The sequence below is a fragment of the Lithobates pipiens genome, unplaced genomic scaffold (genome assembly GCF_037356315.1).
Source record: "Lithobates pipiens isolate NorthernLeopardFrog02 unplaced genomic scaffold, aLitPip1_a1.2 Scaffold_3, whole genome shotgun sequence".
NCBI lineage: Eukaryota > Metazoa > Chordata > Amphibia > Anura > Ranidae > Lithobates > Lithobates pipiens.
The window spans coordinates 171348533-171374562 of record NW_027507790.1 but is presented as its reverse complement, the minus strand read 5'-3'; the positions used below and the strand labels follow the sequence as shown (position 1 = coordinate 171374562).

The 26030-nt window shown below is 44.7% G+C and overlaps 1 protein-coding gene across 1 annotated transcript in view; it reads right to left on the bottom strand.

Annotated features, from left to right (window-relative positions):
• The window catches only part of PTCD2 (pentatricopeptide repeat domain 2), a 129605-nt gene that overhangs the window by 15673 nt on the left and 87902 nt on the right, over window positions 1–26030 (bottom strand). Inside the window, exon 6 of the mRNA XM_077462497.1 lies at window positions 22482–22573. Coding sequence (XP_077318623.1) covers window positions 22482–22573 — 92 coding nt within the window. The remainder of the gene's footprint in view (window positions 1–22481; window positions 22574–26030) is intronic.

The window sequence follows — 26030 nt, the reverse complement described above, 5'->3', positions numbered from 1 at the left end:
AGGTCGCATCCGAGGCTTGTCTATTTTTTGTGAAGCCCGTCTGGTCCGGATGAATGATCGTAGGTAGTATATCCACCATATGAGCGGCAATTATTTTGGCATATAGTTTCAAATCACTATTGAGTAAAGAAATTGGCCTAAAGTTTGGCGGAGAAATTGGATCCTTCCCGGGCTTAGGCAAAGTTATGATCAAAGCTTCTAACATCTCTGGCGGGAAAGAGGCAGAGGCAGCAGCTTTATTGAAAATTGTAGTAAGGTGCGGGGTGAGATTGTTTTTGAACAGTTTATAGTATTCACCACTAAAGCCATCCGGTCCAGGGGATTTATTGGGCGGTAAGGAATTAATGGATGTCTGGACTTCAGCATCAGTAAATGGGGCATTGAGCAAATCCAATTGCTCCTGGGTTAGTCGCGGGATTGGGAGTTGGGAAAGGAAATCCACAATGTGTTCCTGATTTGGCTGGTGAATCGTGAGGTCGTCCTTAAGGTTATAAAGCGAGCTATAATAGGAGCTAAAAGCGTCCGCAATTTTCTTAGGGTGGGTTTCTTTTATGTTAGAAGTAGGGTGGATGATATATGGGATTTTAGTTCTATATCTGTGACCTTTGATTTTATGGGCTAAGAGTTTACCAGCCCTATTGTCATAGGCATAAAAACGTCATTTTCCTACGTTTGCTATATTTCTCAAAGTTTTCAAGCAGTAGTACACGCAAATCATGTCTATGCTGAGCTAGTTTTTGGTATAGGAGGACTGTCGGTTTAGCCTTGTTAAGCGACTCTAGTTTCTCGATGTCCGATAATAAGCCTGTAAGTTTGCTTTGCCTCTGCTCCCATTTGAATACAAATTCCCCTCATAAACGCCTTATGGGCATTCCATAACACAAATGGATCTGTAACGGAATCAACATTGTCATTAAAAAATTCAGTCAGATGCTTCTGGAGAACCTCTCTGCTCTCCTCTCTCTGCAGCACGTAGGTGCTGATTCTCCACAGTGGGCTCGCATTAACAGCTGCCGAGCCCTCCACGGAGAGCACCACTGGTGCATGATCAGACCAAGTCATTGGTTTGATAGCCACCGAAGATGTCCGCATCAGAATCTGCTGGTCAACCAAAAACAGGTCTATTCTAGAATATACCTGGTGTGGGGGGGAAAAGTAGGTAAAGTCTCGCTCGTTTGCGTGCAGGCATCTCCAAGCGTCATATAGTCTGTGTTGATGTATAGCGGGCTGCATAGCCGGGCGCAGAAACCTGACATTTTAACAGGGGCTTGTAGACTTCTTATATCCACTGTATGTCTGCTTGATCAACAGTGGGATGAAAAAATGTTGCAGGAGGGGTGGCTATCAAAATTGTCACTTCTGCTTTACAAGACTGTAGCTCGTTATACTACACCTAGCCACATCCAGCCCTGCCCACTGCTTTCTGGATTGACAGCATGGTCTCTTCTGCGGAAACCCTCCCACTGTAAACCTCAGTGTCTGGGAGGGGAGAGCATGTGAGAAACAAATGGAGGAATTGGAGCAGTTGGAGGCTTTTGCTTTACATAGTAAATGGATTTGGGACTTATTTAGATTGTCATACGGGAGCTTTTAGTTGCAGATGGATGCCACAGCTGTCTTTTACAAAAAGCCATTAGTGGAAGTTCCGACATCCAACTTAGAATAGATGGGGAAATTGATTTTCTCTTATATTCAGACTGCAACGGCCAGATGTAGCAGCCGCTTTCATATCATACAATGCCAGACTGATGTATTATTGTGCACGACAGTTGTATTCTAAGGGTACTTTTAGTCAAATCTTTCACAAGCATCAGATCGATTTTAACCACTTGGCAACCGCCTACCGCATATATACTGTGGCAGGTCGGCGCTATTGCACAAAATCACATACCTGTATGCAAGTTCGTGCAACAGCCACTGGGTGGCGAGTGTGCTGTCATAGGCACGATGATTGGACACAGGAGATGCCAATCAGCGGGTCCGGCGGACCCCATGTCCCCCAGAGAGGCAGAATGGCGACATGCCTATGTAAACAAGGCAGATTGCTGTTCTCACAGGGAAGAAGATGGAGATTGTGTGTTCCTGCTAAGCAGGAACATGGATCTGTCTTCATCCAGTCACAGCATCCCCCACATGGTTATAAAGCACTCCCTATAAGCACACTTAACCCTTTGATCGCACCACTGATGTTAACCCCTTTCCAGTGTCATTAGTACAATAGCGGTGCATATTTCTAGCAATGATCACTGTATTGGTGCCACTTTTCCCCCAAAAAGAGTGTCAGTTAGGTGTTCGATTTGTTCGCTGCAATGTCGCAGTGCCGCTCTAAAAAAAATAAAAAAATAAAAATATATATATCCCATTGTTTGTAGACGCTATAACCTTTGTGCAAATACACTTATTGGGATTTTGTATTTCCCCCCCAATGCAGAATTTTTTATTGTGTACAAAAGATGGGAGTACATAAAGAAATAAAGTTACATGGTACAAAATGTCCTATACGTGCAAATACACGAAATTATAGATAGCATTAACAGGTATACATGAACAGAATATGAAAAAAAACTGTATGAGAGGGCGTGGCCAAGCGGAGACCCGAGTGGACGTGCCTGGGGTGAGCTCTGGCTAATAGAGCACACACCCAGAGCCTTCCCATCCACCGGAGGACCTAGATATCTCAGGAGACGCTGGGGCACACAATTAGAGCGGGCGCGCTGTTCGCTTACATCCGGACACCCGGTGGGACAGTCCGAGGCTTGGGCCTGCAACAAGGAGCGGCGGCCATCTTGCTACACCCGGGGGCCGAGCTCCGGCGGAATACGAAGCCCAGGGGCAGTTTTCTCCACCTATTGAATGCCGGGGACACCCAGCCTGCCACCTGGGGCCCGAAGTCCTCCCTGAGATCAGCCAGAGGGGTCCTGGAAAGTGACGGCAGCCATCTTGGTACACCTGGCAGCCTCTCTGTCTTCCATGGGCTCATTTCGTCCCCATCCACCCCCAGGAGCACTCTAGCCTGATCATCAGAGACCCCCAAAGGGGTTATTAAGGGGGCATACACTTTTATCTGGCTGTATTTACAGCCGGGGCCCTGGCTACAGAGAATTAGAGTGGCGGCCATCTTGCTACACCTCCATCTCTTATGGGCCCCATCCTAGACTCACTAACCCCCTGGGAAATCTACAGGCTATACCTCAGACGTTGCACATCCCCGAAAAGCATGTCCACGCACAGCTCTCTACTGAGTCAGCGGTTCTACTACAGGGCACAATCCAGCAATACCTGCTCCGCACATCTCAGTCCGATCCCCTGCACTCCCAAAGACAAGATTGCACCCGTGCGTAACCCAGGGAAGAGCAAACCTCCTCCTCCTACTCAGCCGGCAACAGACAGCGGCGAGGACTCAGATGACCCCCGACCCAGCACTCGGACCTTCCAAGTGTAGCGTCCAGATCTGGCACCTCTATTGTCCTGCTTCCAGATGCAGGCCCAGGAGCTGTGGCCCCTCCAACCTCAGGAGAATTACCTAGATCTGAAGCCTCAACTCTTCTGGCGGCCTTCCGAGCGGAGTTTGAGTCCTGGGCGGTCAAAATGGAGACTTCACTCCACAAAGACCTTCAGGTCATCCAACAGCAGGTCTCCACTAATCAGACCGCAATCTCTGCCCTAACCGATACTCAATCTGATCATGCAGCCCGCATCACGTCCCTTGAGCGGGCCTCCAAGGAACACCTGCACCGTATTTGTCATCAGCAGCTATGCATAGAAATGGGGAGAATAGGAGCCGCAGGAATAATATAGGACTACCAGGCATACCGGAGGCCGCGGCGGGTACAGACTTGAAACCATCTGTCACTGCCATCCTCAACCTAGTCCTGGGAAGAGAGACTTGTCCCCTATTGAGATAGACCGGGTGCACAGAGTGGGGGGGGGGGGGGCAGGAGGGAACATAGTGACCTCCCACCTGATGTCCTATGCAGGCAGGGTTCACCATTTCACCCTTATAGAAGAAATTATGTGCAAAGCATGGCGTTTGGGGTCCTGTGGACTTTGACGGTTCAGCTATCCACCTATACCCAGACCTTTCACGCAACACTTTCCACATGCGCCGAATGATCCGCCCACTGCTAGACCCAATACGTCAAGCCGGAGCAACCTACACTTGGAGGGCACCCCTTCAGCATCAAGGTGACCAGGGCCGAGCATAAAATTTGTCCTCTGATCCAGATCAACTTCCAGCCTTTCAGCTTTTTGGAGCAAGATCCAACTGATGTACCCAACTTGCTGGACCGGCCAGACGATCGTGCTAGGGTACCAACACGTGACCCTCTCCCACAACGCCGCAGACATCCGAGGTACGCATCACACTCTGTTGATCCTGGACCACGTCACCCAACATCTGGGGAAGTTTGCCTTTGTCGTTTCTCCCCTCCTCTCATCTTACTTGTTCCTCCATATATTCTGTTGGATATGCCACGATGGGAGACGGGGTGGTCGGCTGCATACACTAATGCCTCACTACAGCTGGTGCACCAAAACAATGGAACTTCTCCCTGCCCTTTGTTAGTGTATTGTACCTGACTGGGGTTTCAGGAGAGGCAATGGAACAGCAGGTTGCTAATGCTTGATCTATTTATGCAAATGTTGAGTTTCTAATATACTTTATTGTACAGGTCTACTCTCTAGATGTAGAGCGGTAATGGCCCACCTGGATACGGATAGAGGGGTGACAGATGGACCGACTAGGTCCAAGGTCTCTTGCCACTATCCACGTGGGCTTCCATAGTTATCTACTCACGGTTTCTTATACATCGGATAGTTTCACCCTAACATGCTCTCAGTATTACACGGATTTGATTTCGGGACCCCCTGTTGGGGTATGTGGATAACATATGTTGAAAATGTTTGCTCCCTTCTCGTGAGGTGTCTCATGGACCGATATCTCCTCTGCGGAGGGGGGAGACTGGGCTGGTATGGAGCCATTTGCCTGTGCGGACTGTCGCCCCCCTTCATGGAGGATCTGATGTGTGCTCTGTATTAATGCCTTGTTATACTGATGTGCCTCAGTAAAGTTATATATGACTGTCATGCTACTGGGCTCACGGCTCAGGTTCTCCGCTTTGACCCTCCCCCTCAATAGGCCGGACACGAATAGTGCCTGTTTACGTGAATTTTCATGTGGTGTCCCGTTCTCGTGGATGCCTTAGATTTGCCAGGCTCCTTACCTAGGTGCCCTCCTTCCTTAGTTTTCTACTAGTACACTTTTTGCTACCTTATAAAGTCCCCCCCCCCCCCCACTGTCTATAACCCGATTTTCTCATCCTTATTCCACTATGGCCCACACAGTACTATCTCGTCCTCGCCTGAAGTGTTGCTCTTACAATGCAAATGGCCTCAATATTGTATCCAAGAGGAGAAAATCCTCTACCAAATGCATAAACAACAGGTCAACGTATTACTGTTACAGGAAACATTTCCACACAAGCTCCACCCCTTCCTGCTCCAACAGGAACTTTAACAGATGGTTCCGCAGTACAAACCCCTCTCAGAAAACTAAAGGCGCTTCTATTGCCTTCCACAAAACGCTCCAGATTGACTTGATAGACAAGCTGTCGGACCCTCAGGGAAGGTATGTGTTCGTAAAGTTCACCCTAGGGGGCACCAAATTCACTATAGCCAACCTCTATCTACCAAACACTAACCAAATTTCGACTGCTCTGCGATACATGAAGATCTTGTTAGAATTTGCAGAAGGTAAACTAATCATAGGCGGGGATTTTAACGACCCCCCTAGGCCCACTCTTGGACTCGTCAACCTCTCGCTCATCCATCTCCTTTACTAAGCTGAGGGCTTTTAAACGGGCTATATAGGACCTCAGTTTAATTGACATGGCGGGTTCTGTTTCCAACAAATCGCAATTATACCCATTTCTCACAGGTCCATCACTCCTATAGTCGTATTGACTACTTCCTTCTTGACCATGGCTGCTTAGATTGGTCACCTGAATGTGAAATACTCAATGGTCTGGTCTGACCACTTGCCTATTTATCGGACACTATCGATCCCTTCCACACCGGGGAGGGAATGGACATGGAGGCTGAATGATTCCCTTCTCGCGAACCCTGAATGTTCCCACAAGGTTTCAGAAACCGTCTCTATTTTTATAATAGATCATGCCTCGGACACCACTTCACTACCCTTACAATGGGAGGCGCTTAAAGCTGTCCTGTGAAGAATCTTTACTCAGGTGGGGATCGGCTTGAAAAAGACTTGTTCAGCTGCAATAATCTCAGCAACACAAAAGCTTTGAGACCTTGAGACTCAGCATAAACGAGCCCCTACGCTGGTGACTCTGACAGAGGTCTCATTGGCCCGATCCCAACTCAAGGCCTCAGCTCATACTTATGCAGACAGGCTTGCTTTACATCAGTACCGATGCCGAGATAAATGCGGTAGACCGTTGGCTCACACCCTTCACCCAAACACGTCTTCCACATTTATACCTCATATTTGGGCCCCTTCTGGAGAAATGCTTAACAAGCCCTCCAAGATATCACAAACATTCCGAGATTTCTACCAAACACTGTACAACCTACCGACCGGCGTCACCTCTAACCCTTCCCACACTCCTGAGCCCGACGGGCAGTCCTATAATGAGGAAACAGAGCTTCCTATACTAGATGGCGATACTGTAGATGAGCTAGAGCAAGTAATCACAGCGGATGAGATAGTAAGAGCGATAGCAGCCACCCCATCCGGTAAAAGCCCAGGACCCAACGGTTTTACCCCTAAATTCTACAAAACATTTTCTCCTCTACTGACCCCCTTTATGGCTAAGGTGTTTAACCCCCTATCGGAAGGCTCAGCGTTTCCTCCACAAACGCTCGAAGCCCACATTACCATTATCCCAAAACCAGATAAGGACCCTACCTTGTGCGCAAATTATAGGCCCATATCATTAATTGGAGTGGACCTGAAAATATATGTCAAAATATTAGCTACTAGAATGCAACCGCTACTCCCCCGCCTTATACATCTGGACCAGGTGGGTTTGTAAGTGGCTGCGAGGCAAGAGACAACACCCTGAAAACCCTGCTTCTTACCGACTATGCCCGCACCCATGAAATCCCTCTATGCCTTTTGACGGTCGATGCCGAAAAAGCATTCGACCGGGTTGACTGGCAATTGCTTCGAATGTCTCTGCAACAGATAGGCCCGTGTCCTAAAATGCTATCCCAAATTATGTCCCTTTACTCCTCACCTTCCGCCAGAATTCGGGTAAATGGTTCACGGTCACCTACATTTGCCATTCATAATGGGACATGACAGGGCTGTCCTCTATCTCCCCTTCTCTATGTCCTTGTTATGGAACACCTAGCAATAGCCTTACGCAATAACGCCAACATCTCAGGTGTATCGATAGGCCCCACTCATTCTAAGCTGGCACTCTTCGCGGATGACCTGCTATTGTTTGTAACCCAACCCCATCTATCTTTACCACATATAATGCAGGAATTCACGAGGTTTGGCATGCTGAGCAATTTCAAAGTAAACCATACTAAATCAGAAATCCTGAACATCTCACTGTCCCAGGAGGTCCTCCGCTAGGTATCCATTTAAAACAGGCTCTACCTCCATCCGCTACCTCGGAATCCAAATACCCATGAAAAGATATCAATTATTCTCTTTGAACTATGCACCCCTTCTGCCTAGAACCAAGATGGACCTCTCAAACTACGCAAAGAAATGCCTATCATGGCTAGGCAGAGTGAATGCCTTAAAAATGGAAGTCCTCCCTCGGTTTCTCTATTTGTTCCAAACAATTCCCATTTCCATATCATCCTGTTTTTTTTTTAAGAAGCTCCGCCAGCTATTCTTCTCCTTTATTTGGGGAGGGGCTCGTCCCCGGATACGCTACGAGACCTTAATCGCTCCCCAAGATTCGTGGCAGAGCAGGAGCTCCAGATGCCTCCATATACTATAGAGCAGCTGTGCTCACGCGTATACTTAACTGGTTCCATCATGCCTCTTCCAAATTGTGGGTACAAATAGAGAGCCATATTAACCCAATAGATCTCTGTGCGTTGCCTTGGACACCTACGGAATTCCTGAAAGGAGAGATACCCCTGAGCGACCTCACCCAACAAACCATAAAAACCTGGACCCGAATGAATTCCTCCAAGACCCTATCTCCCTTGAAGGGACCCATGACTTCACTGTTTGGGACTCCGGCTTTTCCATCGGCCCTACGGGGAGCGAGTTTTGGACCTTGGTGTAAGGAAGACCACAGACTACTTGCCCAAGTCCTGCGTTCAGACCCCCTCTGACTCATGACGTTCCCTCTGACCCATCTTCTCATGCCTCGACGCATTGGCTGCAGAGGCAACAGGTGATTTCCTTCATTCGCACTTTTCCATCGTTACCTGATGTACTCACTGACTTAACAGACTTGGAGAGCATGCTGCTCCAGGCCAACCCCCCTCCCCACACATGTAGTCTCTCAATTATATTCTCTCTTACATATGGCTTATAATCCTGACCTTCCCCCATACACACAGGCATGGAAGGATGACTTGGGCCACGCCATGTCGCCTGTAGACTAGAAAAAGTGCTTCATACGGACTCACAAAATGTCCTTGGCCTCCAATTCTCAAGAAAAGGGTTCAAGCTGTTGGCCCGTTGGTACAGATGCCCTTCAACTTTGCACCGGATAAACTTGGCGCTTCCGGTTACTTGCTTGTCACCTAACGGAACCTTACTTCACATTTGGTGGGAATGCCCCCCTGTGAGGAAGTTCTGGCAAAAGATCCTCGACTTGTACTGCAGACTCATGGCGACCTCAATCACACCCTCTCCTGAGGTAGTTCTACTATCTCTGCTCCTGGGACCACTTAAGTCAGTCAAGAAAGACGTTCTGCGTCACTTTTTGGCAGCTGCAATAACGGTGTTGCCCAGACATTGGAAGTCGACGAGCATGCCTTCCCTGGGGGATTGGGCAATTGAAGTGGACAGAATTAATAGTTTGGAACGAATGTTGTCGCAGGAAACAGGTAGGGAGGAACAATTCTCCAGACCTGGACCTCGTGGTCTATGTTTCGATATTCCTCAGAATTTATCTCATGGGCCACAGAGGACTCTACCGATAAACTTGTGTAATCAGGGTGGAATGTCTACCTCTTGATCCCTAAGCGCTTTACTGTCCTGACCCCTTACTCTCTTCCCCCTTTCTTCCCTCCCTTTTACATGTTGCAGTAATACCCGATTTTTTAATTCATGACCTCTAGTCTCATTAGACCGGAATGGTGGCACATACAGAGCTCCCCCCTCCCCCCCAGAGAGAACGTGGCCAGAATAGGAACAATAGCCCTAGCCTACCTGTAATGAGTGGGCATCACTCGTTGAGAGGATAGTGGTGCGCACATATCCAATTTACCTTGGACTAGACATTGTAGGTATACAGGCTCGTATACCAAACTAAACAAAACGAAGCTCAAAAATCTTTTTAACCTCGTGATAGTTTGACATCACTGTAGCAGAGTTGGAATTTTCAGTTTACGTATTAATGTAAAAACAAATATGTTGGATTATTCTGTATTTTTTTTTCTATCTTGCTTTTTCTATCTCAATAAAATAAGATTGAATTAAAAACTGTATGAGTATTTTGGGTGACTAGACCCACAAGTATTGTTATTTTTTTGTATTCTCAGAAAAAAGGGGTTTATTGAAAAACTCGGTTTACAAACATGTCATTAAATTCCAGTTCCAATAACTCAGTTTACATAAATAAACTATAGATATCACTGCATCACTATCTAGGACATTGCATTTACAGCTTGCATTTAGCTATTTAGTGTAGCCCGTGATCCTCGAGATCTGCTGCTCAGTCTATGGACCATCCGTGCGACCTGATGTGTTAGCTATTGCGAATTAGCAACCCAGTAATCTATCTAGTATGAGGTCCACCAGGGATAGGCCCAGTGAGATCAGCCAGGGTGACCACTGGTCCTCAAATTTTTTCTATCGTCCCCTATGTTGAAATATGAACTTTTTCAAGCCGTAAGGTGTCACCCATCCGTTCGATCCATTCTTTGGTCGTGAGGGGCTCAGTCGCCTTCCATCTTCTAAGGATGAGCAGGCGTGCCTGAAACAGGGCCCTTGCAATGGGCGATTTAAGGTTGTCCTCTAGTGGGAGGTTGTCTAGGATGCCTAGCAGGCATGGTTTGGGGTCAGCAGGGATAGAAACCGAAAAGGCATTATTAATAGTTTTTAGGACCCCTGTCCAGTATAGGTGTAGCTTGGGGCATATGGCTCAAATCCCCGTGGTCTCTCGCGCATCTCGGGCAGTCAGAGTTCGGTCTCGCCCCCATTCTGGCCATCTTGGCTGGCGTGTAGTGTACTCACAGTATAAAATGTACAACTGTGATCGTCGCGGTGCTACATTTAAGGATGACGTTCGTAGCACTTGTAACGCCTCTTCCCACTGTTCACTCTCAAGGGCACCCACGTCTTCTTCCCACTTAGTTGTTGTTTTTAGGGGAAATCCTGTCTGGAATTCCCAGAGTAACATTGAGTAACAATTAGAGATTAAACTTTTCAGGCTGTTCACCTCTTCCATGTAGTGAAATATGGGGGGGGTGCGTCGGGGAAAGCCCACGGAGCCCCATTGGATTGAGCCCGTATTGCGTGTTGCAATTGAAGGTAGCTAAAGAGCAGCAACTGGGGTAAGCGAAAAATCGCACCCTCAGGTCTGGGACAGGGTCAGTTTACCTGCCATAATAAAAAAAAAAAAAAAAAAAAAAAAAAAAAAAAAGATAATAGTGCAACTCCGTGCCTCCTCAACCAAGCCCCCCATGTCAGCATCTGTAGCTCCGGGTAGTACCTGTTCCATATAGGGATAAATTTAGTGAAGCATTCTACCGACTGTAACGGTCTGGCTTTGTTCCAGACTTTTTGGACTAGGGCATATGTGGGGAATCTCTTATTGGACTTTGTGTAAACCAGAGCCTCTATGCCCTCTGCCACATCTGTGAACCCCCGCGACATGGCCCATCGGAGTTCTAATGGGGTCTGCCGCAGTGAGGGCCCCCCCCATCCAGCAGAGTAAGGGCTCGGGCCACATGCTGCAGCTGAGCGATAAAGTATAGTCATGGATTAGGCAAAGCCAGGCTGCCTTCATCTTTAGGTTTCTGAAGTTGTTCCAACTTAACCCTGGGGGGGCCTGTCCTGCCATAGAAAGGACCTGAAAATTGAGTTTATAATGCAAAATATTTTGAGGGGAATCACCATTATGGAGCAGGTAAAGGAATTGGGGCATAAAAATCATTTTAATAAGATTGACCTTTTCCACTAGTGACATTTTTAGTCTCGACCATATCCTAATCCTGGCACATATTCGTCCCAGTAGTGGTGACAGGTTAAGGGGGATGTAATCTAGTATTTTCAGGGTGATCTGAATGCCTAGTTATTTGAAGCTAGAAGTTAGTGGTATTTGAGGTGCCGCGACATCCTGGGCTTCTGGTTCTACATCTAGTGCCATTAGGGAAGATTAAGTCCAGTTGATCACCAACCCAGAGTACTTCCCAAACTGTACTATGATCAACATTGCCACTTTTAGGGAGTCAGATCAGCATTGTGTAGTCTGCATATAGCACGATTTTCTCTCATGTGTCTCCGAACTTAAAACCCTGTACCTGCAGGTTAGACCTAATCAGGGCTGCCAATGGCTCGATTTCTGCCGCAAAAAAGAGCAGTGACAATAGGCAGCCCTGATGTGTCCCCCTATGGAGCCTGAAGGGAGGGGAAATGTGACCTGCCTCTCTGATGACCGCCTGTGGGGAGCCATAGAACAGCTTGACCCAGGACAAAAATGTGTCTCCGAATCCAAACCTGCCCATAACCGCCCAGAGGTTGCTTTATGGATGCTTTATGGACAACAACAGTAGTGCCCCATCTCCCACATTGTCTGGTTGTGCTTGAAGATTAAGAAATAGTCTGCAGAGATTTATAGCAGTGAATTTTTGGGGAATAAAGCCTGATTGGTCAGAGTGTATTATAGAGGTGATTACCGGTACCTTGTTAAGTCTAAGGGCCAATACCTTTGCTAGGAGTTTGATGTCACTTTGTAAAAGATATATTGGCCTTCTATGAGCCCCGTCTAGAGGGTCCTTCCCCGGTTTCAATATAAAGGACAATATTCGCTCTTGTCATGGATAAACTTTGGGTGGACCTAGCTGGATTCAGTACTCCAAGAAGATGGGGTAGGATAATTTCACCATATTACTTATATATTTCAGTTGGAAGGCCGTCATCTCCAGGGGCTTTGGAGTTGGGGAGAGGGATATTGCCTCTTGTAGGTCCTCTACAGTAATAGGGTCGTCTAACATAGCTTTTTGGGATGCTGAGAGGCACGGCAGTTGCACAGTCTGCAGGTATGTCTCCAGTTCTGTCTCCATATACCCCGCTCTGGACCTGTATAGGTCTGAGTAGTAGTCAACCAACTCATGCATGATTAGATCCTGGATGTTCACCATCCTCCCCTGCTTTGTGCGAAGAGCATAAATTGAAGGGGAGGTCTGGGAAGTCCTCACGATCTTAGCTAACAGCCGGCCTGTCTGCTCCCCCTCCTCATAGTAAGCGAGTATATTAAAGAACCTCTTTATCCACGGCTGATTTGGTGATCTGGACCACCGCCTCCTGTGCTGCCAGCCATGCCTCCCTGTTTGTGTCACTAGGGTCATCTATAAAAACTTAGACTCAAGCCGACAGACAAGCTGTTCCGCCTGTTCCCTTGTTTTGGTTTTATTATTATTCACTTCCTTTATGAAAGAACCCCTCATATGTGCTTTAAAAGCATCCCATGTAGTATTAAGGTCAGGATGGTCTGCATTTTTCTCCCAGAATTTTCCAATTGTCTCTAGTAGGCCTTCGTGAGAGGCAATAAAAGTTCAACCAAAAGGCATAGAGTTTCCAGGGGGCTCTTTGCAGATGTGCGGTTGGTCTGGCAATTAGTTGGATCAGGATAGGGGAGTGGGCCCCTGCCAAGATATTGAATTTCTTGTAGGAAACGGTACGTCTGAGCTGTGCAAAGGCACAGATCTATCCTCAATAGGGACAGGTGTGTCTTTGAAAAGCATGAACTGCTTCTGCAGAGGGTTATGGTCCCGCCATGGATCCTGCCATCCCACCTCCTCAGCAAACTTCCACATTGCAGTTCAGACAATTTTGCGCCCGTTCCTTGGGGGCGGGTGCTTGTAAAGGATGGGGTCCATGTAGCAGTTCAGATCCCCCACCACTATGAGCGGGAGACCTGGGTGACTTAACTGGAAGAGGCCAGTAGTGCTCTCAATGCCTCTGGGTTGAAGGGGGGGGGGGGGGGGGAGGGTATACAAAGCAGCTAAAATACATCTCAACTGGTAAACTTCACATTCTACTATAATGCATCTCCCCTCAGTATCAGTCGGTCATATACCTGAAATTCCACCGACCTATGCACTAGTACGCTCACCCCCCTGGAGTAGGTGTGCGTAGAGTGATACACCTCTCCCAACCATGCATAGTTTATACAGGATACCATGTCAGGAGCCAAATGAGTCTCCTGTAGGCAGTAAATTGCCGGGACATGTTTCCTGAGAACCGTGGAAACCATGGTAAGTTTTAGCGGGTCCTGGAGACCTCTAATATTTAAGGACAATATGGGTACAGTGGTCATCTGTGGAGGTGGAAGTCTGGAGTGGAGTCGCTTGGGAGGCCTGGGCCTCTCGTTCACTGGGTGATGCTTGGTCACTAAGAGCAGTAGTATGGCAACCGACAGGCCTGCATACCATTGTGGTGGATGTATAACAGGCAGAGTCCAGGTAGGTAGTTCTGGAACTGACATCGGATGAATTCAACTTTGGATTGGGTAAATAGACAAAAAGACTTGAGTCTTTATCACTCCTGTGACTGAACAAACTTTTGCCTGCCTGCGATTCGGAAAGGAAACCGGGCAGCTTGAACTGTGTAGAACAGTAAGGCGTAAACCAAAACCACCAACTAAGGTATCACGTACCTTCTAGTAGCGAGCCCGGATTGCGGAGAGAGGCCTCCTTTACGACTCCCACTACCGGTTTCCTGGCAATGTAACAGGGAACACAGGAGTAAGGAGGGGAACAGGTGCCTGGCAGGATCAACAGATGGGTAGGATGGGTAGGCGAGGTTCAGTGGAGCAGGTAATCACAGTGAAGGGATCAGCAGGTAGTTTATAGCAGATACACAGTTCAAAGGAGCAGGTAACTTGGCAATAAGCAGTGCAGGAAAGCAGGCCACTTGTAGCAGGTGAACAGTGTAATATACACAAGTGCTTGCAGCAGATAAACAGTCAATATAAGCAGGCACTAGGAGCACATGGACAGTGCAATACTAGCAGGTTACTTGTAGCAGATGACACAGTTCAGTATAAGCAGGTGACTTGCAGCAGATAGGTAGTTCAATATGAGCAGGCACTTATAGCAGATGAACAGTTCAATACTAACAGATTACTTGTAGCAGATGACACAGTTCAGTATAAGCAGGTGACTTGCAGCAGATAGGTAGTTCAATATGAGCAGGCACTTATAGCAGATGAACAGTTCAATACTAACAGATCACTTGTAGCAGATGACACAGTTCAGTATAAGCAGGTGACTTGCAGCAGATAGGTAGTTCAATATGAGCAGGCACTTATAGCAGATGAACAGTTCAGTATAAGCAGGTTACCCTTTTAGCAGACGGATGGTCAGAGCAAGCCGGATCGGATACCAGACAGGAACGAAGTACAAGGGAACAGGCAGGAGAATAGTCACAACAAGCCGAGGTCGGGTGCAGGCGGATAGCAGATAGGTCACAGGCAGGCCGGGTCAAACAGGAACAAACAATACGGATCAGGTCTCACAGATATATAACGCTGTAGAGCAGACAGCAAAGACTGTTGGCAAGAGGCTGGTTTAAATAGGCCGTTTGGCGCCAATACGGACGCACGCACGCGACCGTGCGCGTGCCCGCGCACCTGTGTACGAACGTAAGGGCGTTCGTACGATCGTGCGTACCCGCGACGATCGTACATCAGAAGACCTGGAGGACAATCTCTTCGTGAGATTTTCATGACATAAGGGTTTCCTCAGTTAAAATAACCTGCGTGTCTCATGGGAGGGCGATTAGGGCTTTCCAGTTAGGTTTGAGTTAATCGCTCAAATCACATTGCTCTCAACACTGGGAGAAGAAAAAAAAAGTGCGTTAAGGCTCCCAGCCGGGTGTTTCGGCTTCTTGTGCAGGAAACATAATGGAGGAGGGGGGTAGGGTGCTCACTTCTCTTTGATGGGGCCAGTATGTAGCCTTCAGTCTCCCTCCACTGCGGCTCTTTTGGTCTGACAAATGGACTGTTCATTGGCGTCTATCCATGAGGATGAATCTTGTCGATTTGAAAAAAATGTGCTTGGCCACTTGCTGTGATGCAGAGTTGTGCCAGAAACAGCATGGTGTATGGTGCCTGCAACTGCTGGAGTTCTTTACGTCTGTAAATTTCGCTCTGCGTCTCTGCACTTAATATTACGCTTTTCCCTTGCTTGGCGGAGTATGATTTCTTTGTCTTTGTAATTGAGAAGCTTTGCCAGTAGTGTGAGGGATGGATGCCCCAGTGGGAAAGGTCTAGACCAGTGATGGTGAACCTTGGCACCCCAGATGTTTTGTTACTACATTTCCCATGATGCTCATCTACACTGCAGAGTGCATGAGCATCATGGGAAATGTAGTTCCAAAACATCTGGGGTGCCAAGGTTTGCCATCACTGGTCTAGATCTAGACGGTACCCTGTGGGCTCTCTCCACTGAGTAAAGTGAGGTGAAACTTTCCTTTCCAAAAATCTCCAGCAGCCATTTTTCCACAAATTCTGTGGGGTCCCTGCCCTCAGTTTTCTCTGAAAACCCCACAATATGCACATTATTCCTCCTCATGCGATTTTCAAGATCATCAGATTTGATTTAATTGGCTCTGGCGATTCTGTGTTTTGGGAGTCTCTGAACAGTGGGGCTATTTTGCCTCCATGTCTCTAATGCGACCCTCTGCTGCAGTGGTTCGTTCTCTTAACTTCTGCATGTCATGGTGGATAAAGACCAGTTCCTCCTTCGTGCCTTCAACTTGCTCCTGTAATGTGTGTACAGCCACTGTGCAGTTGTGCACTGCCCTGAGGATGTCTGCAAGGGTGGGCTAAGGGGGCTCCTCTTCCTCCATGTCAGTATCAGGGGTGCCTGAGTGTCTGGATTCAGCTTGGGCCTGTGTGCTCGGTTCCCCTGCTAGGGCTGCATGCAATATGGCTTGGGTTGTATGCATGTCTTCCTCCCCTCTCTGTGTTGTCTGCCCCACCATTTTTTGTGTGTAATATCTCATGTCCCTGGGGGGGGGGGGGGGGGGGGGGTCTTGGGAGGTTTACTCACATCTTTCAGCTTGTCAGCTCCAGGCGAGGCCTTGGGAAGATACGGGCCAGCTCTATCTTGGATTTTGGGCAGACCCCCGGTCTCCGTCTGTTTGCGGGTCATCATTGCTGCCTATGATTACGGAAGGCTACTGGTGCCATCTGAAGTGAATCCTGCAAGTGTTTCTGCAATCCTGCGCTGTGAGGTACATCCTCACATGCCTCTCTTGGCCACACCCCCGACTCACAAGTATTGTAATTGCTACCAGAGTGCTATGGATTTTGATGGTAGGCTTCATGTTGCAATTACCCTGGTGGTGCATATCAGGGAGCCTGGTAGTTAGAGAGGCTTTGGGTAGTAAAGTTTTGTGTAGCCTAAGGTAACATAATAGGCTGGGGGTGTATCCCATGTTTGGTGATGGGATTAGAAGTAGTTGTAGGTAAGCTCACCAAACAAGCAGATCCTAGAATTATATCATCTATCGTCATGTACTGGTTACATAATGGCTTCTTCCTGTTAGTTTTAGAAATGTTATATACTTTTAGGGTTGGGTTCACCGGACCACTAGCAACCTCCAAGGGAACGGGTGTTTTATAATAGAAGAGCTACCCTATTTTCCTTAGGCTATATGCCCACAGATTAAGGCTGTTATGTGAATTGAAGGGGGGGGGGGGGTGTAAATCCAGGAAATTCCTCAGAGATGGTGTGAAATGTAGCAAAGATAATCGGAAGGGGTGGTTTATGCAAAAGGGGGTGAGGTGTTAAGAATTCATTTCTTAGGAGAGATGATATTTGTATTGGTAATATGGAATAGAAAAGGGTAGATGAAAACAAAAATAAATAAAAATGACCTGGCAGAGTGTATCATCAGTCTTTAGCGAGATAATTGGGTGTATTCAACTGTTTGAAAGTGATGCCGGCAAGACTATATTTTCAGAAATTTGGTAGGTGGATCATTGGCCTGGTGAACCAAATCTTCTAATTCTGCAATTCTGATTATACGTCTGAACCAGTCTGCCATGGTTAAGGGATTGATTGATTTCCAGTGGGCTGGAATGTACATTTTTGCAGCATTCGAGAGGTGTAAAGCTCTGGATTGATGATAATCTCTTTTGGAAATGGGAGGAGTGGTGTAGAAATATTTGAACTGGGGAAAAATCTATTGGGTGTGTGGTGATTTGAGAGGCGAGACAATGAACGTCTTTCCAAAAGGATTGGATTGAAGAGAAGGACCACCAGATATCTAGTAGAGATCCTTCTGGGTCAGAACATCTCCAGCAGTTAGGGGGTATAGTGGAAGACATTTTGTGAAGCCTGAGAGGAGTCTTGTACCATCTAGAAAAAAAACCTTAAAGCCATTTTCTTGTGCAGAGACATTGATCGATCCCTTATGGATGGAGGGATATATGTTTTCCCAGTCCTCTTCTGAGAGGTTTATTGAGAGTTCCTTCTTATTGGGATTTTTTTTTTTTACCAAAAATATGTAGCAGAATACATATTGAATTGATAAAGAAATTAGATTTTTTACTTTTTAATGTTTTATTGCAGAAAGTTAGAGGACATTAATGAAAAAAAGTCCTACAGTGAAGAGACTCATAAGACACTTCACTTGACAGAGTCGAAAAAAAAACAAAAAAACTACGAATAGGTAACTGTGTTAAACTAACCACAATTAAAACACATTCAGCAGACACCCATTGGATAATCAGTTTATGCTTCCATTTGATCCCAGAGATGCTCTCCACAAAGGGTTGTCCAGGTAACTGAACAATAATTTTGGTCTCAAAAAAAAAAAAGCAGAATGTTTTAAAAACAAGTCACTATTAAAATCACAAACAGCCCTATTTAACAAAAGTTTATTCAAAAAAAGTTTATTCATCTGGTATTGTGTTTACTGGTGTTCATAGATGATATACGGAGCCCTAGGTAGACACAATGGCATCATTTAGCAAACACAGCTGCTATGCAGCTACAGCCTTGCCGACAGCTTCTAAAGCTGAAAACGGCTCACATATACATTATTTTTACATTCCTGGTTTGTGCAATAGCCAGTGTCCTTCACCAGCCACTCTACTCTATGCCCATTTGGCAAAGCAGCCATTAGACAAGATATGTAAAATGATGTTTGTATTCACAGTTGAATATTATTTTACGTTCCATTGCCATAATAGATACCCTGCTCAGTCAATGCACTGCTTTTTTCTAGGAAGATAGCTCTCAACACATGGCAGATGTTCTTCAGTGCTGTGATGTTAAGGTCAAAAGGTTGACGACTAGATATTCCTTTCTGTTTAAATACATTTTTATTGAAGGTTTGTAATATTGCAGCAGTCACATTAAATACAACTACGGCTGAGCCTGACCAACAGAGACTTCTTCAGTATGCAAGAGAAAGGAACCTTTGCAGGGAAATGGTCACTTGACGTAAAGTGGTGCTATGGCTAACACTTCATGCACGGGTGGTGGGTTTAACATTATATATCTATGAAGGAAGGGTTGTGAAGAAGGGTGTTGGAGGAAGCAGTATAAAGAGGTCAACCGGTTGGGAGAATAGCCAAAATGAAGAATAGGAAAAAAGGAAATAATTTAGATGGATAAGGTTATTAACCAGTATAACAGTTGTAGGGGTTAGGGAGGAAACCAGGGAACGAATCTATGCCAACAATCAACACAGATTGGTCAGTTGTGGGGATGATCCATGCACAAGGACAACAAGGACCTTTTGAAATCTCTGGAAACGGTAAGTGTTCCTAATTATTCTTTTTATGGATGGTGTGTACAAGTTAATTTGAAAAGGCATTACAACACACCCAGAGTCTACCATCAGCAATTAGAACCAGACAATGGTCATTCAGTCACAGTCTCTTGGGGTGGAGCACCCCCATCCCATATAGGTAGGGCAGACCAAAGGCCACAAATGTGATTAAACAATAGCTTTGAAAATAGAGTTAATTTTAACCCCCCCCCCCCATTTTATTTCTTTGGTCTTGTGATAGCTCTTTTCTCTCCAGCACACCATAATACAGGAGTGGGCAGAGCTAAATCACAGGGCGTCACATGTCCCGTGACATCGCCTTAGCTATCAAACTTAATCTCTTTTCATTCCATTCAGAGTGGAGTGCGCTGTCAGTCAAGCATCTGATCCCCCTAGGGGGTGGTGCACATGCCTGACACCGTACTCTGCGTGCAGCTTGGGCCATACTGTGGGAATGAGAAGAGGAAATCACATGACCTAGTGATTATTAAGCTAAAAGGGGAGCATGTACACTGTGGTGGCAACATTGCAGAAGCACCATGAGCCTGCAGATCATTGTCACTAAGAAGCAGCAAGCCCAAGTAAGGGAATGATTACTACTCTCTTTTATAGGAAACAATTATTAGAAAAAGTAACAGTACAGATTGTTAACCACTTACCGACTGACTCCTGTACATAGACATCAGCACTTTGAAGAGGGATATCTCTGTAACGGCAGCAGCTGCTGCCACAACCGAGATATCCATCTTTTCAGGAGCTGGTCCTCTTTACGATAATTGTGGTCTCTGCGGTATATTCACTGTGAGATCACTGTCATTGGCGGCGGGAGAGGTGCCACCCCCCTCCCGCCATTCTCTGCCGCTTACCGTAGCAGTCGGTAGCGATCAGGTCCTTTTCTGTGCCCCCACTCATCTCTATACCATAGGAGAGTGGAAGCGACGTCAAAATGTCACTTTCGCCCATACCTCTTAAAGGAACATTTTTCTGTTGTCATTTTTTCAAATGACAATTTTTTTTTTTTTTTTTTTTGCATTTTAGTCCAAATAGGAGATCTGAGGACTTTTTGACCCCAGATCTCATATTTAAGAGGACCTACCATGCTTTTTTTCTATTACAAGGGAGGTTTTCTTTTTTTTTTTTAAAACAGTGAAAAAATACAGTAAAATAAGTAAGAAAAAAATATATATTTTTTAAAAGCTCTCCGTCCTGACCAGCTCGTGCGCAGAAGCGAACGCATACGCGAGTAACACCCGCATATTAAAAAAGGCAATCAAACCAGACATGTGAGGTATCGCCGCAATCGGTAGAGCGAGAGCAATAATTCTAGCCCTAGACTGCCTCTAACGTAAAATATGCAACCTGTAGAATTTTTTAAACGTCGCCTATCGAGATTTTTGAGGGTAAAAGTTTGATGCCATTCCACGAGCAGGTGCAATTTTGAAGCGTGACATGTTGAGGATTAATTTACTTGGCATAACATTATCCTTCACAATATACCGTATATACTCGAGTATAAGCCGAGATTTTCAGCCTCTTTTTTGAGGCTGAAAGTGCCCCCTCGGCTTATACTCGAGTCGCCGCTGTCTGACTGCTCGATCAGCGTATCGAGCAGACAGACGGCGGACATTAAAATTCAAAAGCCGCGCCTCCTTCTCCGCCTCCGCCTGTGATAGGCGGAACACTGAATTTCCCAGCAGTCAGTGTTCCGCCTATCACGGACATCGGCTCATTCTCATACTACGGACGACGATGAGAGGATGTCCGTGATAGGCGGAACACAGGCTGCTGGGAAATTGAGTGTTCCGCCTATCACAGGCGGAGGCGGAGGCGCGGCTTTTGAATTGTAGAATGGCCGCCGAGAAGAGCGGCGATCCATCGGCACGACACGGGACGGAGGAGGCACGGGACGGAGGAGGCTCGGGACGGAGGAGGCTCGGGACGGAGGAGGCACGGGACGGAGGAGGCTCGGGACGGAGGCTCGGGACGGAGGAGGCACGGGACACAGGTAGGCTGGACACACACACAAGGCTGCACGGACACACACACAGGGATGGATGGATGGACACACACACACACACACACACACACAGGGATGGATGGATGGATGGATACACACACACACACACACACTCACAGGGATGGATGGATGGATGGATACACACACACACACACACACACACACGGATGGATGGATGGATGGATACACACACACACACACACACACACACACACACACACAGGGATGGATGGATGGATGGATGGATACACACACACACACACACACACAGGGATGGATGGATGGATGGACACACACACAGGGATGGATGGACGGACACACACACAGGGATGGACGGACACACAGGGATGGATAGCCATGTCTCACCCTCGGCTTATACACGAGTCAATAAGTTTTCCAGTTTTTTGGGGGTAAATTGGGGGCCTCGGCTTATATTCGGGTCGGCCTATACTCGAGTATATACGGTAAAAAAAAAAAAATTGGACTAAATGTACTGCCGTTTAATTTTTTTTATTAAAAAAAGTGCGCTTGTAAAACCGCTGTGCAGATACGATGTGAAAATAAGTATTTCAATAAATGCCATTTTATTCTCTAGGGTGTTAGAAAAAAAAAAACCTATATATAATGTTTGGGGGTTCCAAGTAATTTTCTAGCAAAAAAAAACAAAAAACTGTTTTAATCATGTAAACACCTAAATTCCAAAACGAGGCTGGTCCTTAAGTGGTAATAAATATATTTAGGCTTTATGAGATTTATAAGCCATTGCATTGTGTTATTTGTACATTTTACAAAACGTCCACACATTTTGGGAATTGGGGTTGTACTTGGTCAGCAACAATGTTTGGGTGGGTGGTACGTGTCAAGTAACATCCACATGATCTTACTTGTGCTTCTCTTACAATAGCCACTGAGAATCAAGTGGTAAAGTTCATTACAACCACCTTTATTAGTTGTACCCCAAAACAGAACGGTACAATTGTTACACTGGGGACCAACACTTTGTGGTTATGGCTTAAGCCATCTAGCGTCTCTCTGACCAATCTACCAAAGGGCCACCTTCTACATAATTGATATTCAAAAAATTTTTGTCCATGGCACCCCATGAAAACAGTCTACCCTTTGTCCTGGCAATCAAATACATATCTAGTCTTTTAGGTGATGCAAGATACAGTACTGATTATGCAGTTCCACAAAAATCACAATGGTAATAGTGATGCTACACAGAATATTGGTCAAGGTGTATATAATCTAAAATACAATGGCTAAAGATGTGCATATCAGACTTACCAGTTTATAGCATATGGCAAATGCCAAAAGATATGTGTTTTTGTCTAAACGCGACCACTGGAATTTCATTTTCAGAAGTACCTCCAGAGCTCCTATAAAAATGTAGAAGTGATTAACAGATCTTCTCCAGCAAAGTAATCACCCCCCAGATTCAAAATTGTAGGTACTGGAAGGGGATTTTAATGGTCTAAGTTACCACAGACATGAGACATTGGATACCCAATTAGGAATGAAAAGGGGGGGGGGGGGTCTGGGACAATTACGAAGGTTGGGGATGCCAAAGTATATTGGCAAACTTAGCCAGCAGATTTGGAAAACAAACTTGTGAATGGCCATTTCTTTGAGGATTTAACAGTGTGGAAGGTGTCGGTCTGGCCTCCACCCTCCTAACTGCATTGATATAACCCTCTTGTTAACATGCAGTACCATTACCATGTATACTCAGGAGATCCAACTCTTAACCACTGTACAATCTTTCTATAGGCATGAAAACTGATGTTCAAAACATGTTTTCATAGAGAAAATGTCCCTGTAGTATTCTTCTCCTCTGCTCCATTCATCACTTGGCTAACATGTTCAAGACCAACTCCAGGCAAATGTATCATCTAGTAAACTGCTAATTCTGTGTGGGGAAACCCTGCAACTGTGCTAACTTTGAATAAAATCTCAACGTACATTTAGTGTAATTTTATAAAATACAATGTAGTCATATTTAAAGGCAAAATTGCAGTCTCCTAAACTGTGCAACTGCCCTCTCAAAGAATACATATGGGTCTATTTATAAAATAACTGCTACCGTATATGCATTCACACCAATGTCACAAATACTGGTAATGTTTGTAACTTGTGTGAAATATAATTTTCTATAGGTTGCCTTTTGCAGGGCGAATGTGGAATTTTCTAATATTCGGTCTTAATAGAAAAAAAGTCTTAAGGACATTCAACCAGAAGGGTTAAAGAACATTTGACCAACACAGAAAATAGCCTAACACTACAGACTACAAACATTCCACCAAAAAAGTATAGAATAGGAGGGTGACCTCCTCACTTGTGAATGGATACACTATTGTAGAAACAGAGCTCCGTTTTACTTTAGATGATCTGTGATTGGTTTATCAAAATAACAAATGTCGTTGTCTGCAATATTCTATCACGCATAACAGTTCTCTCTGCAGTAAGCCGATTCATCACATCATCCGTGACACGCCTGACGACGTCAAATATATAACAAAATGCATTGGGTGGAACCAGAGGTGACGTTACTATGCTCTCCGGCCGTTTGCTACTGTTTACATGACCATCGCTGCAGCCATTCTGGATTGATTACATGCTTGTTTTAAACTCTTTTACCTTTAATAAACAGACCTTTTATGTTCCACACATTTATCTAGGGAATGAGACCTTGATCTGGAGTATGCCAGGATCGCCAATATCCATGTGGATGTGTTTGGGAAGCTTTTCCCGTAAGCTCATTTGGCTTTTCCATTAGTTTGGAAACCATTAAACTCTGGTAAGATGCCATCTTTGTTGCTTGTGTAGTCACATGGAAGACCTAGGGAAGCTAGCACTTTATCCATACATTCATCTCTGAGGAATATTTTTTGCGACACTGGAATCTTTTCTCAACTTAACTGATCTTTTTTGCATTTTGTTTGTGATAATTTTGGACTTTCGCTGATGGATTTTTTAAAAAAAATGTATGTATGCATGTATATTTAACACACACACACAGTGGTTTTAAAAATTTCCGAATGCACGTTATACTTGTCATAACTGTTATATTTGTCATTTTTTTTAGCTCTGCATAATAAAAAATACAAAATACAAATACAAAATATATATATATATATATATATATATATATATATATATATATATATATATATATATATATATATATCTCTATCACACATACACACATACACACATAATATATATACACATATACACACACACACACACACACACACACACACAACTTTTCCCCTCTCTCCCTTAGAATCCAATGTGTGGAAATGTACTCTACATATGCCCTGCAAAAGTCAATGAACATAAATAAACACTTCAGACACATACATTTCCCCCCCATCTCCCAATACACATAGGCATGATTTTTTTTTCAAGCCCCGATTCATGGCCTTCGTGTAAATAAAAGATGCTGGGCCATTATGACCTTTCCCTTGAAAGTGTAAAATGTGTATGGGGACTGCAGTAAACATTGAAAATGGAATTTCTTCCAGAACGGTTTCTATTTTTTGGATAGAAAGGGTAAACTATAGAACCTGCTTTACCTGGGAGATCCCCCTGACTTCCTGTCCTGGCGGTTACACAGGAAGGGAGGAAACATCTCAAATTAAACAAAACCTGCGCTAAACGGCTGCCATTTCCCCTAATGTTTTGTGTAATGAGCTTGCAGGAAGTGAAAACACAAAACTCCCTAATGTTATAGAAGTAGAGGAAACCGCGCTAATCAACCCTAGGTATTGGATAGACAAAAAAAGGGGCAGTGGCCTCAGAAGAAAGTATATATATATATATATATATATATATATATATATATATATATATGTGTGTGTGTATAATTATAGGTTGCAGCCCCCCGCAAAAAGAAAATCCCCAATTGGGGTTTCTTCCAACAATAAATACAATTTCACAGCCGGGGTAACTGGCGCTACCTATTTAGCACAAACAAATGTTAATTCTCAATACTGAGAAGGATGTATTTTTAGAGGAAAAAGTCAAAAAATGCCAGTAAATCCAATAAGACCGACCTATTTCACAACTAATAGTTTTCATATATCCAATTACAACCAAATAAAGATAATTACTCCTTACGGAAGGCAATAAATCCTTTAGAACCCACTCATTTCAGTCCAAACCAAGAAAGAACACAAAAACAGCTTCTGCCAGAATCGTGTGCAGTCGCACAGGTTACCTAATGCGACTCAGACACGGCCGTGGTAAGTATGATTGTTTATAACCTTAATTTTGAAGACTCAATATAATCCCCCAAAAAAACATACAAAACTCCTGTGGAAAAAAACTAAATAACGAAAGATAGTACTTGGTGCGACTTTACCTTAAAGTCGCATCAGTGCTAAAGTGTAATTATACCAACATTCTATCAGCTAAGATAATGGTTGTGAAAATACAACTCAATTAATATATGTGAAAATGAGTATGAAAATACAAATTCTATTAAAAGAATCTATATATATATATAAAAGTGCATTAAAAAGTGCAAGTGGAAAAACAAAAAGAAACAACAAATTATATAACACAGCTCGTACCCAAAATCACAAGACCTAAAAAACATATATGTACTAAAAAATACACCTGTGAAAAAAAAAAAAAAAAAAAAAAAAAAAAATATTATATATATATATATATATATATATATATATATATATATATATATATATATATATATATATATATATATATATATATATATATATATATATTATATAAAATAATGACCCTCAAAATATAAAAATAAATATAAAAATAAAAGTGAAGGTATAGTGTCCAATTATCCCAAAAATTTTC